This window comes from Pseudophryne corroboree, chromosome 9 (genome assembly GCF_028390025.1).
Source record: "Pseudophryne corroboree isolate aPseCor3 chromosome 9, aPseCor3.hap2, whole genome shotgun sequence".
NCBI classification, from domain to species: Eukaryota; Metazoa; Chordata; class Amphibia; order Anura; family Myobatrachidae; genus Pseudophryne; species Pseudophryne corroboree.
In genome coordinates this window covers 445658730-445674288 of record NC_086452.1, presented here as the reverse complement: position 1 = coordinate 445674288, position 15559 = coordinate 445658730, and the positions used below count along the sequence as shown (strand labels likewise).

General features: G+C 44.8%; 1 protein-coding gene across 3 annotated transcripts in view; it reads right to left on the bottom strand.

The window, feature by feature from the left end:
- The window catches only part of LOC134958491 (solute carrier family 26 member 6-like), a 183077-nt gene extending 167843 nt beyond the window's left edge, over positions 1-15234 (bottom strand). Inside the window, exon 1 of one of the 3 annotated variants that reach the window (XM_063941152.1) lies at positions 15162-15234. In XM_063941152.1, the coding sequence (XP_063797222.1) occupies positions 15162-15222 (61 nt within the window). In that variant the 5' untranslated portion in view covers positions 15223-15234. Of the gene's footprint in view, positions 1-12998; positions 13160-15092 lie in introns of those variants that run through there. The other 2 variants (XM_063941151.1, XM_063941153.1) reach the window with 2 other exon arrangements.
- Between the last annotated feature and the right edge of the window lie 325 nt (positions 15235-15559).

Below are 15559 nucleotides of genomic sequence, written 5' to 3'. Positions count from 1 at the left end.
CAACTGATCATTTCTAGAATGTTATTGGCATTATATCCTTTCCCGCCAGAGGTTAGGGTGCGTTGGGAAACACCCCCTAGGGTGGATAAAGCGCTCACACGCTTGTAAGAACAAGGGCTCTACCCTCTCCTGAGATGGCCGCCCTTAAGGATCCTGCTGATAGAAAGCAGGAGGGTATCCTAAAATGTATTTACACACATACTGGTGTTATACTGCGACCAGCAATCGCCTCAGTCTGGATGTGCAGTGCTGGGTTGGCGTGGTCGGATTCCCTGACTGAAAATATTGATACCCTAGATAGGGACAGTATATTATTGCCTATAGAGCATTTAAAAGATGCATTTCTATATATGCGTGATGCACAGCGGAATATTTGCCGACTGGCATCAAGTCTAAATGCGTTGTCCATTTCTGCCAGTAGAGGGTTATGGACACGTCAGTGGTCAGGTGATGCGGATTCCAAACGGCATTTGGAAGTATTGCCTTATTAAGGGGAGGAGTTATTTGGGGTTGGTCTTTCAGACCTGGTGGCCACGGCAACAGCTGGGAAATCCACGTTTGTACCCCAGGTCGCCTCTCAACATAAGAAGACGCCGTATTATCAGGCGCAGTCCTTTCATGGGCAAGCGGGCAAAAGGTTCCTCATTTCTGCCCCGTGACAGAGGGAGAGGAAAAAGGCTGCAGAAATCAGCCAGTTCCCAGGAACAGAAGCCCTCTCCCGCCTCTGCCAAGCCCTCAGTATGACGCTGGGGCTTTACAAGCAGAATCAGGCACGGTGGGGGCCCGTCTCAATGAATTTCAGCGCGCAGTGGGCTCACTCGCAATTAGACCCCTGGATCCTTCAGGTGATATCTCAGGGGTACAAATTGGAATTCGAGACGTCTCCCCCTCGCCGTTTCCTAAAGTCGGCTTTACCGATGTCTCCCTCTGACAGGGAGGCAGTTTTGGAAGCCATTCACAAGCTGTATTCCCAGCAGGTGATAATCAAGGTACCCCTCCTGCAACAGGGAACGGGGTATTATTCCACACTGTTGTGGTACCGAAGCCGGACGGCTCGGTGAGACCGATTCTAAATCTAAAATCTTGAACACTTACATACGGAGGTTCAAATTCAAGATTGAGTCACTCAGAGCAGTGATTGCGAACCTGGAAGAAGGGGACTACATGATGTCTCGGGACATCAAGGATGCTTACCTTCATGTCCCAATTTACCCTTCTCACCAAGGGTACCTCAGGTTTGTGGTACAGAACTGTCACTATCAGTTTCAGACGCTGCCGTATGGATAGTCCACGGCACCCCGGGTCTTTACCAAGGTAATGGCCGAAATGATGATACTCCTTCGAAGGAAGGGAATTTTAGTTATCCCTTACTTGGACGATTCCCTGATAAGGGTAAGATCCAGGGAACAGTTGGAGGTCGGTGTAGCACTATCTCAGGTAGTGTTGCGGCAGCACGATTGGATTCTCAATATTCCAAAATCGCAGCTGATTCCGACGACTCGTCCTCTGTTCCTAGGGATGATCCTGGACACAGTCCAGAAAAAGGTGTTTCTCCCGGAGGAGAAAGTCAGGGAGTTATCCGAGCTAGTCGGGAACCTCCTATAACCGAGCCAAGTCTCAGTACATCAATGAAAGGGTTCTGGGAAAAATGGTGGCTTCCTACGAAGCAATCCCATTCGGCAGATTCCACGCAAGAACTTTCCAGTGGGACCTGCTGGACAAATGGTCCGGGTCGCATCTTCAGATGCATCAGCGGATAACCCCGTCACCAAGCACAAGGGTGTCTCTCCTGTGGTGGTTGCAGAGTGCTCATCTTCTAGATGGCCACAGATTCGATGCCAGCCTGCGAGGCTGGGGAGCAGTCACACAGGGAAGGAATTTCCAGAGCTTATGGTCAAGCCTGGAGACATCACTTCACATAAATATCCTGAAGCTAAGGGCGATTTACAATGCTCTAAGCTCAGCAAGACCTCTGCTTCAAGGTCACCCGGAGTTGATCCATTCGGACAACATCACGGCAGTCACCCACGTAAACAGACAGGGTGACACAAGAAGCAGGAGGGCAAGGCAGAAGCTGCAAGGATTCTTCGCTGGGCGGAAAATCATGTGATAGCACTGTCAGCAGTATTCATTCCGGGAGTGGACAACTGGGAAGCAGACTTCCTCAGCAGACACGACCTCCACCCGGGAGAGTGGGGACTTCACCCAGAAGTCTTCCACATGTTTATAAAACTCGACAAGTATTGCGCCAGGTCAAGGGACCCTCAGGCAATAGCTGTAGACGCTCTGGTAACACAGTGGGTGTACCAGTCAGTGTATGTGTTCCCTCCTCTGCCTCTCATACCCAAGGTACTGAGAATTATAAGATGGAGAGGAGTAAGCACTATATTCGTGGCTCCGGATTGGCCAAGAAGGACTTGGTAACCGGAACTTCAAGAGATGCTCACGGAGGATCCGTGGCCTCTACCTCTAAGAAGGGACCTGCTCCAGCAAGGACCCTGTCTGTTCCAAGACTTACCGCGGCTGCGTTTGACGGCATGGCGGTTGAACGCCGGATCCTGAAGGAGAAAGGCATTCCGGATGAAGTCATTCCTATCCTGATCAAAGCCAGGAAAGATATAACCGCAAAACATTATCACCGCATTTGGCGAAAATATGTTGCGTGGTGCGAGGCCAGTAAGGCCCCGACGGAGGAATTTTCAACTAGGTCGATTCCTACATTTCCTGCAAACAGGAGTGTCTATGGGCCTGAAATGGGGGTCCATTAAGGTTCAAATTTCGGCCCTGTCAATTTTCTTCCAAAAAGAACTAGCTTCAGTCCCTGAAGTTCAGACGTTTGTGAAAGGGGTACTGTATATACAGCCTCCTTTTGTGCCTCCAGTGGCACCTTGGGATCTAAATGTAGTTTTTGGGTTCCAAAAGTCACATTGGTTTGAACCACTTAAATATGTGGAGTTAAAATATCTCACACGGAAAGTGGTCATGCTGTTGGCCCTGGCCTGGGCCAGGTGCATGTCAGAATTGGCGGCTTTATCCTGTAAAAGCCCTCATCTGATTTTCCATTCGGACAGGGCGGAATTGAGGACTTGTCCTCAGTTTCTCCCTAAGGTGGTTTTCAGCGTTTCACCTGAATCAACCTATTGTGGTGCCTGCGGCTACTAGGGACTTGGAGGACTCCAAGTTGCTAGACGTTGTCAGGGCCCTGGAAATATAGGTTTCCAGGACGGCTGGAGTCAGAAAATCTGACTCGTTGTTTATTCTGTATGCACCCAACAAGCTGGGTGCTCCTGCTTCTAAGCAGACTATTGCTCGTTGGATTTGTAGTACAATTCAGCTTGCACATTCTGTGGCAGGCCTGCCACAGCCAAAATCTGTAAAAGCCCATTCCACAAGGAAGGTGGGCTCATCTTGGGCGGCTGCCCGAGGGGTCTCAGCTTTACAACTTTGCCGAGCAGCTACTTGGTCAGGAGCAAATACGTTTGTAAAATTCTACAAATTTGATACCCTGGCTGAGGAGGACCTGGAGTTCTCTCATTTGGTGCTGCAGAGTCATCCGCACTCTCCCGCCCGTTTGGGAGCTTTGGTATAATCCCCATGGTCCTTACGGAGTCCCCAGCATCCACTAGGACGTCAGAGAAAATAAGAATTTACTTACCGATAATTCTATTTCTCGTAGTCCGTAGTGGATGCTGGGCGCCCATCCCAAGTGCGGATTGTCTGCAATACTGGTACATAGTTATTGTTACCAAAAAAATCGGGTTATTGCTGTAGTGAGCCATCTTTTCTAGAGGCTCCTCTGTTATCATGCTGTTAACTGAGTTTAGATCACAAGTTATATGGTGTGATTGGTGTGGCTGGTATGAGTCTTACCCGGGATTCAAAATCCTTCCTTATTGTGTACGCTCGTCCGGGCACAGTATCCTAACTGAGGCTTGGAGGAGGGTCATAGGGGGAGGAGCCAGTGCACACCAGGTAGTTCTAAAGCTTTACTTTTGTGCCCAGTCTCCTGCGGAGCCGCTATTCCCCATGGTCCTTACGGAGTCCCCAGCATCCACTACGGACTACGAGAAATAGAATTATCGGTAAGTAAATTCTTTATATATATATATATATATATATATATATATATATATATATATATATAAGGCAGGAAAAAACGGCTGGCACTCAGAGACTTGCAAAAACGACTCAGACTAAGTGGTTAAATGCCAACGTTTCAGGGGATAACCCTTTTATCAAGACAACCAGATAGTACAATGTAATAAAATTTATAGCTTAGTAAGCTATAAATTTTATTACATTGTACTATCTGGTTGTCTTGATAAAAGGGTTATCCCCTGAAACGTTGGCATTTAACCACTTAGTCTGAGTCGTTTTTGCAAGTCTCTGAGTGCCAGCCGTTTTTTCCTGCCTTATACTGACTTCAGCTGGCAGGGCACCGGAGCAGCTTTCAGCCTTCAAGTACAGAGTGCCGAACACCACCTCCATTTATATATATATATATATATATATATATATATATATATATATATATATATATATACACACACACACACACACACACAGGTTGAGTATCCCATATCCAAATATTCCGAAATACGGAACTTTTTGAGTGAGAGCGAGATAGTGAAATCTTTGTTTTCTGATGGCTCAATGTACACAAAATTTGTTCAATGCACAAAGTTATTAATAATATTGTATTAAATGACCTTCAGGCTGTGTGGTATAAGGTGTATATGAAACATAAATGAATTGTGTGAATGTAGACACACTTTGCTTAATGCTCAAAGTTATTAAAAATATTGGCTAAAATGACCTTCAGGCTGTGTGTATAAGGTGTATATGAGAGATAAATGCATTCTGTGCTTAGATTTAGGTCCCATCGCCATGATATCTCATTATGGTATGCAATTATTCCAAAATACGGAAAAATCCCATATCCAAAATACCTCTGGTCCCAAGCATTTTGGATAAGGGATACTCAACCTGTATGTATATATATATATATATATATATATATATATATATATATATATATATATATACTGAAGCAAATAAACTGCGGCACTCAGAGGCTTGATGCAAACAGCGTGATGTATTAAAAATATCACATGTGCTCCAACGTTTCGGGGTTGGCACACCCCTTTGTCAAGGATAAGCAGCTTGTTTGCATCAAGCCTCTGAGTGCCGCAGTTTATTTGCTTCAGTATACCAAACGTGTTCTGGAGGCACCGGAGCAGTTTAGACCACCAGGAGGAGTGCCGGTCCTAACATTGATATATATATATATATATATATATATATATATATTTGTAAGAGAAATTTAAGACCTTTCTCGCGCTAATAGTATATAGAGCTACACCTTAGGGAAAATACCCCCTGTTAGACGGGGTATACTAATTATGAACAGTAAGGAAAAGGTTTCCCCAGGGAGCTAATGATGTTCTTTGGTATGTAAAAGTTTTCAATAAAACAATCATTAGAAAAAGGCTTTTTTATTTTATAAAATACAGTAAAAGAAGCTGTATCACAATTTGTCCAAGATGACAATAAATGATGTTTCATACAGACAATGGTTGTGTTGGTATCAATTCATTTCAGTCACACATCAACACTATGATTAATCTTCCTTGAAGAAATATATATATATATATTATATATATAGAGAAAAGATTCAGAGGGGGCACTCTCCAGACTTTTTGTATTTTAACAACTGTTCATTTATTGAAGATTATACTTTACATGATCAGCAATTCCTCAAGCGCTTTCGGCCCAAAGCAAGGGCCTTCCTCAGGAGGTACTGTACATAAATCACCAAATCCACCAACCGTGAACAACGAATCCAAACATCCAGTAGCAACACTGGTCCTGCCTGACTGGCCCTAAATACCCCAATCACTTGAAAATAGCGCCAAAACTGAGTGTGATGTCATCAAAACGAGACACACAACTATATCCACAATATATTACCCAGTGAAAAAGCAACAACAGTGTAAACTCACCCCCATCACTAGACACAGGAGATTAAGCTTATGTCCGCTGAGCCTGGAGCATTGAGAGACGCCACCACAGCATATCGTGCACCGCCGGGTCCCGGGATCGACCACTTCCGGTCCGTGGAACGCACCTGTCACACGGCCGGAAGTGTCCATCTGGAACGCAAACAGGAAGTCAAAAACCTGTTTAGCCGGACGCTCTCAAGCTACATTAGAATAGGGTATATTGTCAACCCACTTAAAATAACTAGAGTTTATTCATCTTGTATTAAGCCATATTATAGCGTCTATTAGTGATAAAGTGCATATAACATGCACCCGCGGGGTACTAGAGCCAGGCAGAGCAGTATAGAGGATTCCCATAACAAAAAACACACAACATATCAATGGCAGCAAAAATACATTTTGGCCAGATCCCCAAGGCACAGCAATAAAACAGATACCGCTATTATTGATTATTACATACCACCCATTACTGGGGTGATCATCCACAATATAAAGCTCAATTCTATATGTTATACTATACCCAGGGAATCAGGCCAAATATGCATTATTAATGTTAAACAGTTTTTTTATATTTATATATATCTATGTATAGGATGCGTAAAAAAAGTACATTAAAAAACGTGCATCGGGCAAATACAAGAACTATATGTAGAGTCTAGCGTAGAAATATGTTAAGCGGGTTTGACTCGTTCAGGCCATTAGGTGTTACGGAACCTAATCTGTGTATCCATCTTGCTTCTAATTTTCTCAGAAGGAGTGAGCGATCTCCTCCTCTAGTGGGGATGGGGACCCAATCAATGATTCTGCACTTTAAAGATGCCACTTGATGTCCTTCCTTCAGGAAATGTTGGGCCACCGGTTTGTCGGTACTGCCTGTTTGCAGCGCTTGATGAATTGAGCTGCGGTGGTTAGCCATTCGCTCTCTGAATGAACAGGTGGTCATTCCCACATATGGCAGTCCACATGGGCATAATAGCATATAGACGACGTGGTCCATCCGACAGTGTAGTCGGTAACGGATGGTGATTGGTTTTCCACTCAGTGGATGTGGAAACTTATCTCCGATCAGCATTGAGCGGCATATGTCACACAGCCCAAGCATTTGACACAGCCTTTTCTTGTTTTATGCAACCAATTCTTTGCCGAGCCATCCGTCTGTCTCGTAGGGTGCATCAACAGTTGTTTCAAATTTCGGCCACGTCTAAACGCTAGCATGGGTGGATGTTCCAATGATTTCTTGAATTTCGGATCTGAATTCAAGATGGGCCAGTGTTTCCTTAGTGATGTTCTAATGGCTGGCGACTTGGAATCAAATTGTGTGACATATATCATCCGCTGTTCTTTAGTCGGTTTGACTTCACCAATTCGTGATCGTGCTCTTTCCAGACATTTGCTGATGGTGTCTTTGCTGTACCCCCTCTGAATAAACCGAGCCTTCATCTCTACAATCTGCTCTTCAGCAATCATTGGGTTCGTGTTGTTTCTCAGGACACGCATAAATTGTGATATTGGAAGGCTTGATCTCAAAGCTGGCGGGTGATTACTTGTGGCGTGCAGAATCGTGTTACGGTCCGTCTCTTTTCTGAATAGCGTGGTCTCCAGTTTAGTTCCGGCCCGAAATATAGTCAAGTCCAAAAAATTAACAGATTTCTTGTCTGAATGTCCCGTAAAGCTGATAAAGGCGGTGCCGTGGTGATTCAGAACCTTGATAGCTATGATTCTGAGGTCAGGCGCCAACTTGCGGATCCTGAAACTTATTCTAAATGTATGCACAATCCTATGCCTTTGGTGAAAAGAAAGGTTGATACATTAATTGACAGATCAGTCAGCATGGGCTGGCTGACTGAACAAATGGCGACCTATTTAAAGGTAGACTTTCCGATCTGCCCCATGCTTTATACGCTTCCCAAGGTCCATAAGTCTTTGGTCAACCCCCCTGGCAGACCCATCATCTCTGCCAGGGGGTCTCTCTTACAACCTTTAGCCATATTTATGGATGGCTTTCTCCAAGAATTAATACCACATATACCAAGCTATCTTAGAGATACCGGTGATTTTTTAGACAGGATTTTGGACCTGGGGGACATTAAAGAGGATGTGTTGCTTGCAACACTAGATGTATCGTCACTATATACGATCATTCCCCATAGGCTAGGCCTAGAGGCAGTAAGGAACCTACTTGTATCTACTGATTTCTGTACCATTCCTATTGACTGTATTCTGGCATTTTTAGAGATGATTCTAACTAACAATCACTTTATGTACCAAGGAGAGTACTATATGCAATGCTCAGGGACAGCCATGGGTTCGAATGTGGCGCCTATTTATGCAGGTATATTTATGCATGAGTATGAAACGATAAACATTATGCCTAAATATAGCAATAAGATTGTTTATTATAGGCGGTTCATAGACGATGTTTTTTTGCTATGGGACGGTACTGAACTGGAGTTTAATGAGATGTTGGAGTACCTGAATAACCTGGACTCCACTGTGCGCTTTACGGGACATTCAGACAAGAAATCTGTTAATTTTTTGGACTTGACTATATTTCGGGCCGGAACTAAACTGGAGACCACGCTATTCAGAAAAGAGACGGACCGTAACACGATTCTGCACGCCACAAGTAATCACCCGCCAGCTTTGAGATCAAGCCTTCCAATATCACAATTTATGCGTGTCCTGAGAAACAACACGAACCCAATGATTGCTGAAGAGCAGATTGTAGAGATGAAGGCTCGGTTTATTCAGAGGGGGTACAGCAAAGACACCATCAGCAAATGTCTGGAAAGAGCACGATCACGAATTGGTGAAGTCAAACCGACTAAAGAACAGCGGATGATATATGTCACACAATTTGATTCCAAGTCGCCAGCCATTAGAACATCACTAAGGAAACACTGGCCCATCTTGAATTCAGATCCGAAATTCAAGAAATCATTGGAACATCCACCCATGCTAGCGTTTAGACGTGGCCGAAATTTGAAACAACTGTTGATGCACCCTACGAGACAGACGGATGGCTCGGCAAAGAATTGGTTGCATAAAACAAGAAAAGGCTGTGTCAAATGCTTGGGCTGTGTGACATGCCGCTCAATGCTGATCGGAGATAAGTTTCCACATCCACTGAGTGGAAAACCAATCACCATCCGTTACCGACTACACTGTCGGATGGACCACGTCGTCTATATGCTATTATGCCCATGTGGACTGCCATATGTGGGAATGACCACCTGTTCATTCAGAGAGCGAATGGCTAACCACCGCAGCTCAATTCATCAAGCGCTGCAAACAGGCAGTACCGACAAACCGGTGGCCCAACATTTCCTGAAGGAAGGACATCAAGTGGCATCTTTAAAGTGCAGAATCATTGATTGGGTCCCCATCCCCACTAGAGGAGGAGATCGCTCACTCCTTCTGAGAAAATTAGAAGCAAGATGGATACACAGATTAGGTTCCGTAACACCTAATGGCCTGAACGAGTCAAACCCGCTTAACATATTTCTACGCTAGACTCTACATATAGTTCTTGTATTTGCCCGATGCACGTTTTTTAATGTACTTTTTTTACGCATCCTATACATAGATATATATAAATATAAAAAAACTGTTTAACATTAATAATGCATATTTGGCCTGATTCCCTGGGTATAGTATAACATATAGAATTGAGCTTTATATTGTGGATGATCACCCCAGTAATGGGTGGTATGTAATAATCAATAATAGCGGTATCTGTTTTATTGCTGTGCCTTGGGGATCTGGCCAAAATGTATTTTTGCTGCCATTGATATGTTGTGTGTTTTTTGTTATGGGAATCCTCTATACTGCTCTGCCTGGCTCTAGTACCCCGCGGGTGCATGTTATATGCACTTTATCACTAATAGACGCTATAATATGGCTTAATACAAGATGAATAAACTCTAGTTATTTTAAGTGGGTTGACAATATACCCTATTCTAATGTAGCTTGAGAGCGTCCGGCTAAACAGGTTTTTGACTTCCTGTTTGCGTTCCAGATGGACACTTCCGGCCGTGTGACAGGTGCGTTCCACGGACCGGAAGTGGTCGATCCCGGGACCCGGCGGTGCACGATATGCTGTGGTGGCGTCTCTCAATGCTCCAGGCTCAGCGGACATAAGCTTAATCTCCTGTGTCTAGTGATGGGGGTGAGTTTACACTGTTGTTGCTTTTTCACTGGGTAATATATTGTGGATATAGTTGTGTGTCTCGTTTTGATGACATCACACTCAGTTTTGGCGCTATTTTCAAGTGATTGGGGTATTTAGGGCCAGTCAGGCAGGACCAGTGTTGCTACTGGATGTTTGGATTCGTTGTTCACGGTTGGTGGATTTGGTGATTTATGTACAGTACCTCCTGAGGAAGGCCCTTGCTTTGGGCCGAAAGCGCTTGAGGAATTGCTGATCATGTAAAGTATAATCTTCAATAAATGAACAGTTGTTAAAATACAAAAAGTCTGGAGAGTGCCCCCTCTGAATCTTTTCTCTACATTTGGATGCCTTGGTATCCGGGTGGACACCCCAGCATATGCATAACTGGAAGATGTGAGTGCAATCATACATTGGATATATAATATATATATATATATATATATATATATATATATATATATATATATATATAGAGAGAGAGAGAGAGAGAGAGAGAGAGAGAGAGAGAGAGAGAGAGAGAGAGTCAGCTGTAGGCCTAGGCAAATGTCTAGGGCATTTGGTATGCCTAGGGGCACAAGCAGCTTCTGCTGATTAAAATGATATGCGGCATGCCTATATTCTGGGTGTAGCATTTCATATGCAGATACAGCCACAGTCGCACACAGGGGATGCGGTCAAGATCCCGGTGGTCGGAATACCGACACCAGGATCCCGACCGTCACAGTCCCGACATATTCTCCCTATGTGGGTGTCCACGACACCCATAGAGGGAGAATAAATTAGTGCCCGCATGGAGGTGCCCCCTGTGGCGATTGTGCCGGTCGGGATCCCGGTGTCGGTATTACGACCGCCGGGATTCCATCTGGCGGTATCTCATACTGATCCCGTACACAGTATATGCCGCATATCATTATCGCACACAGTATATGCTAGATATCACAGTATATGCCACATACTTCAATCAGCAGAAGCTGCTTGTGCATCATAGCCACATAGCAATGTAAATAAGATGCATTTTCATCAAAAACATTAGCAGAGCTGCCAGCTGACTCACGCCAGGCATCTCCTGCGGAATGGTGCATTGAGGCAAAATTTATGAGGACACATCTGTATCCTAACAGAGGCAGAGGTCACAGTGTTAGCGGCTATGCGAGTGCTGTGTGTGAGTGGGTTGGTTGTGCAATAGTGTTCAGCATATGTGTAAGGGGCATTATGCGTGTCATGTGTATACATTTTTTAATTGTAGTGCAGCAAATGTGTAAGGGGCACTATGTGTGTCATGCGTATAAGGGCATTAATAATGTGTGACATGTGTAAGGGACATTAATTGTATAAGGGCATTAATAAAGGTTGGCATAATGTGTAAGGCGCATTATGTTTATAAGGACATTAAATACTGTATGTGTGTCATGTGTCAGGGGAATTACTGTGTGGTATTATGTGTATAAATGCACTACTAATGTGTGGCATTATGTGTATAAGGTGCTCTATTGTGTGGCGTAATGTATAGAAAGGGCACTACTGTGTGGTCTAATGAGAATAAAGAGCAATATGGTGTGGTGTAATGTGAATAAAGGGCAATTCAGTGTGATGTAATATGAATAAGGGGCACTACTGTGAGGAGTAACGTATATAAGGTAAAGTGATACTACTGTGTGATGTAACGTGAATTAGGGACACTGTCGCATGATATAATGTGAATAAAGTTGCACTACTTTGTGGTGTAATTTGAATTGGGGGCACTATTGTGTGGCCATGCCCCTTACCAGCAAGAACACACACCTTTTTGGGCTGTGCGCTGAATGTGAGCATTATTCCTATTTAAAATATAGGGGGTAGGAGCACCAAAATGAGGACTGCTATGGGTGAGGGGTGATGGTGCTGGGAAAGGGGTGCAGGGTCAGAGGCGCAACTAGCGGTGGTGCTAGGGGGCACCAGCCAAAATCTTGCCTAGGGCATCATATTTTTTAGCGCTGGCTCTGGGTGTGTGTGTGTGTGTGTGTGTGTGTGTGTGTGTGTGTGTGTGTATATGTATGTAATATATAATATTGAAAATGTGGAAGTGAATTGGAAATGTTTATAATACAGAGGCACCTCAATGCTGCAGACCGTTACTGCACCACAGGGGGTAGCGGTGGTGGTGGTGGTGGGGTGTCCGGTGTGCCACACAAGAAGTAGCTCCAGTCCTAGCCAGCACCAATCACTCGCACACAGCCGGCGCAGCTGATCAAGGAGCTCCTGGACATCACACAGCAGCTACGGCGGTGTGAAATCCCGCGAGACTGTGATGTCTACAGTCTGCAGCAGCACCTCGGCGGGCGGCGCTCTCCGGCGACCGTGCACTGTGCAAATCGTTAACAGCTATGCTTTGATTTTGGTGCTGGTGGTGGGCGCGATGCAGGAGGAGTGTGCGTGGGCCCCGGGACGGCCGCCCCTGTCGCCCCTAGTTGGATCCGGCCATGCTCACAGTGAAATGTATTACTCATTGATAAATAAGCCCAAAAGTATTTTAAACAAATGCACATTTTGGCTTCTAAGCATACAGTGCACCTACTGACAGTGTTAATAATTGACCCTAATGGCATAATTGTGAAACAAAATGTAAACGAGGAGGACACCACGGAGCTAGTTAAGAGAACATTATAACAGAATGTGCACAAATTCCGAATGGAACCCAGCACGAACCCGTGCGCTTTCACTGTTCACACAACTGGCAGTGCAGTCAGTAAGTTTGAGCAATACACTGGGAATCAGTGCATCGGTTCTCGTGTAAAGCTAAAATAGACTGAGCGCAGTCATCTACATACAGAAGCGATAGCACCTACCCCACAGACACTGTAATACAGCTGAAGTCTCCGGCTCCATGCTCATTTTATACTTGCAGCACCGAGCTGGATAGGAGAAGGTCTGCACACAGGGATGTGATCAAATTATCGCACCATACATATAGACACCTCATCCCTTTAATTCTGGACACATATTAATTACACAGGTTCTGTGGCTGGCTGACTTCAAGACTCCATTCCACCTGGTTTTAATCAGCCACCGAACCTGTGTAATTAATATGTGTCCAGAATTAAAGGTAACCCAGCATGTGCACAGATGTATTAATTACTCACTGACACATTTTAAGAGGTCCACAGGTGGAGCTAATTATTTCAATTGTGATTCTGTGAGGAGACCTGCAAAACATGCACTGTGTGGGGTCCTGAGGACCGAGTTTGAGAACCTATGATATAAAAGCATCACAGTCCTACCTATACAAAGGCAGTCCCAGCACTGTCTTTATAATCCCAGATCCTGGAAGTAGGCATCAGACGGCCCTGTTCATCTCCTAATCATTTCCTTTGTGGTGCTTACATGTAAAGGGACTTTGTGCTTTATAATCTTGCACCTTACTGTATAGCACCAAGCTAGCTGATGATTTCTAAAAATTAGACAACATATTAACTTCTATAGTACTAGGCGGCCAATAATATTATGTGCTATCAGCGTACTCGTTAACCTCTTCCAGCTTCAGTTTGAGCTTTAAATGGAAGACATGTACTAAGCCAGAGGTTCTCAAACTCGGTCTTCGGGGGCACACACAGTGCATGTTTTGCAGGTCTCCTCACAGAATCGCAAGTGAAATAATTAGCTCCACCTGTGGACCTTTTAAAATGTGTCAGTGAGTAATTAATACACCTGTGCACCTGCTGGGTTACCTGCATAACTTGCACTGTGTGTGCCCCCGAGGACTGAGTTTGAGAACCTCTGTACTAAGCAGTGATAAAAGTGGAGAAGTGAGCCAGTGGAGAAGTTGCCCATGGCAACCAATCATCATTGAGGTAACATTTATAATTTGCATACTATAAAAGTATACAGGGCAGCTGATTGGTTGCCAAGGGCAACTTCTCCACTGGCTCACTTTTGTTACACAGCTATGTCGGTGATCTTCCAGGCAGCTGGCTCTCCTCAGCTGTAAGCACAGAGGTATTTATTACCCTCATCATGCACAAGCCAGAGGCAATCAATGGCACATATCATTATTTGTTGATTAGAGGCAGAGATCAGACACACCTGCCTTATACAGGGTGCAAGGTGAGCAATATAATCTGCTGCCAAGATACTCTTTCTGGGCCTAATTCCGAATCTGATATAAATGCTATTTCTGGCTGGTATTATTCTTTAGTTCGCATGCATGTCTGTTCACAATATTTGTGTTTTTTCAGTTGCATGTTAAACCTGCACAGGGGCGATAAGAGAGGTTCTGATTACCCGGGCCCGGGTTTGTTAGAGGGGCGAGGGCCCGGGTCAGCTGCTGCTGAAGGGGACAAACGCCCCCATTTGCAGTGCACAGAACCATGCAGAGTATTTTTTTTGTTTTGTTTTGTGGATGGCACTTGGCATACGATTAGGGGGCAAGGATCAGAAGTCAGAACTGGAATGAATGTGCAAATACGGGCAGAAATCATGGACCTGCAGATGTGGGCAAAGTGCAGTAAGGTGTAGTGTGGGTGTGTACATGCAAATTGCGACTGCATAATCGGACTTGTAGGTGCTATAGCCCTGGTCATACTTGCCTACCTGACCCTCTCCATGAGGGAAAAAATGCTCTGTTGCTGGACTTTCCTGGTAATGTATGATTGCCATCACCTGTGGTGAGCTAGTTAATTGATAAGAAAGGTGTTTCACCACAGGTGATGGCAATCATACATTACCAGGAAAGTCCAGGAACAGAGCATTTTCTCCCTCATGGAGAGGGTCAGGTAGGCAAGTATGGCCCTGGTGTAAGTTTCAGACTGATGATGATGACTGAATCTGATTGGTTGCATGAAAACACGCCCATTTATGCAAACACAGGAAATCTGATGTAACTGTAAAAGCCGCTTTAAACTGCAGAGCTCACTCATTTTGCACAAATGATTCTTCATACTCACTTGGGGAAGGGGAAGCCTGCACATATATTTTTAAATAATATGCTTTTCTTTTGCTTTGCATTTCCATACCTCCCAACATGACCCTCTCCAGGAGGGACAGAATGCTCTGCTTCTGGACTCTTCTCTTCATTTATGATTGCCCTCACCTGTGCGGAAACACCTTTCTTATCCATTAACCTGTTCAAAACAGGTGATGGCAATCATAAATTAAGAGGAAAGTCCAGAAGCAGAGCATTGGGTCATGTTGGGAGGTATGCATTTCAGATGCTCCAAGCCACTTAGGTGCTTATTATGCACTATCCGGCCACTAGCATACCTCCCAACTGTCCCGAATACAGCGGGACAGTCCCGCTAATTGGACACTATCCCACGGGCAGAGGGGAGCAGGGTGCTGCCCAGCCACCCCCAAAATGAGAAAAATGGGGGTTGCGACACTAGGCCCTGCCCCCTTAACTCGAGGCCTCGCC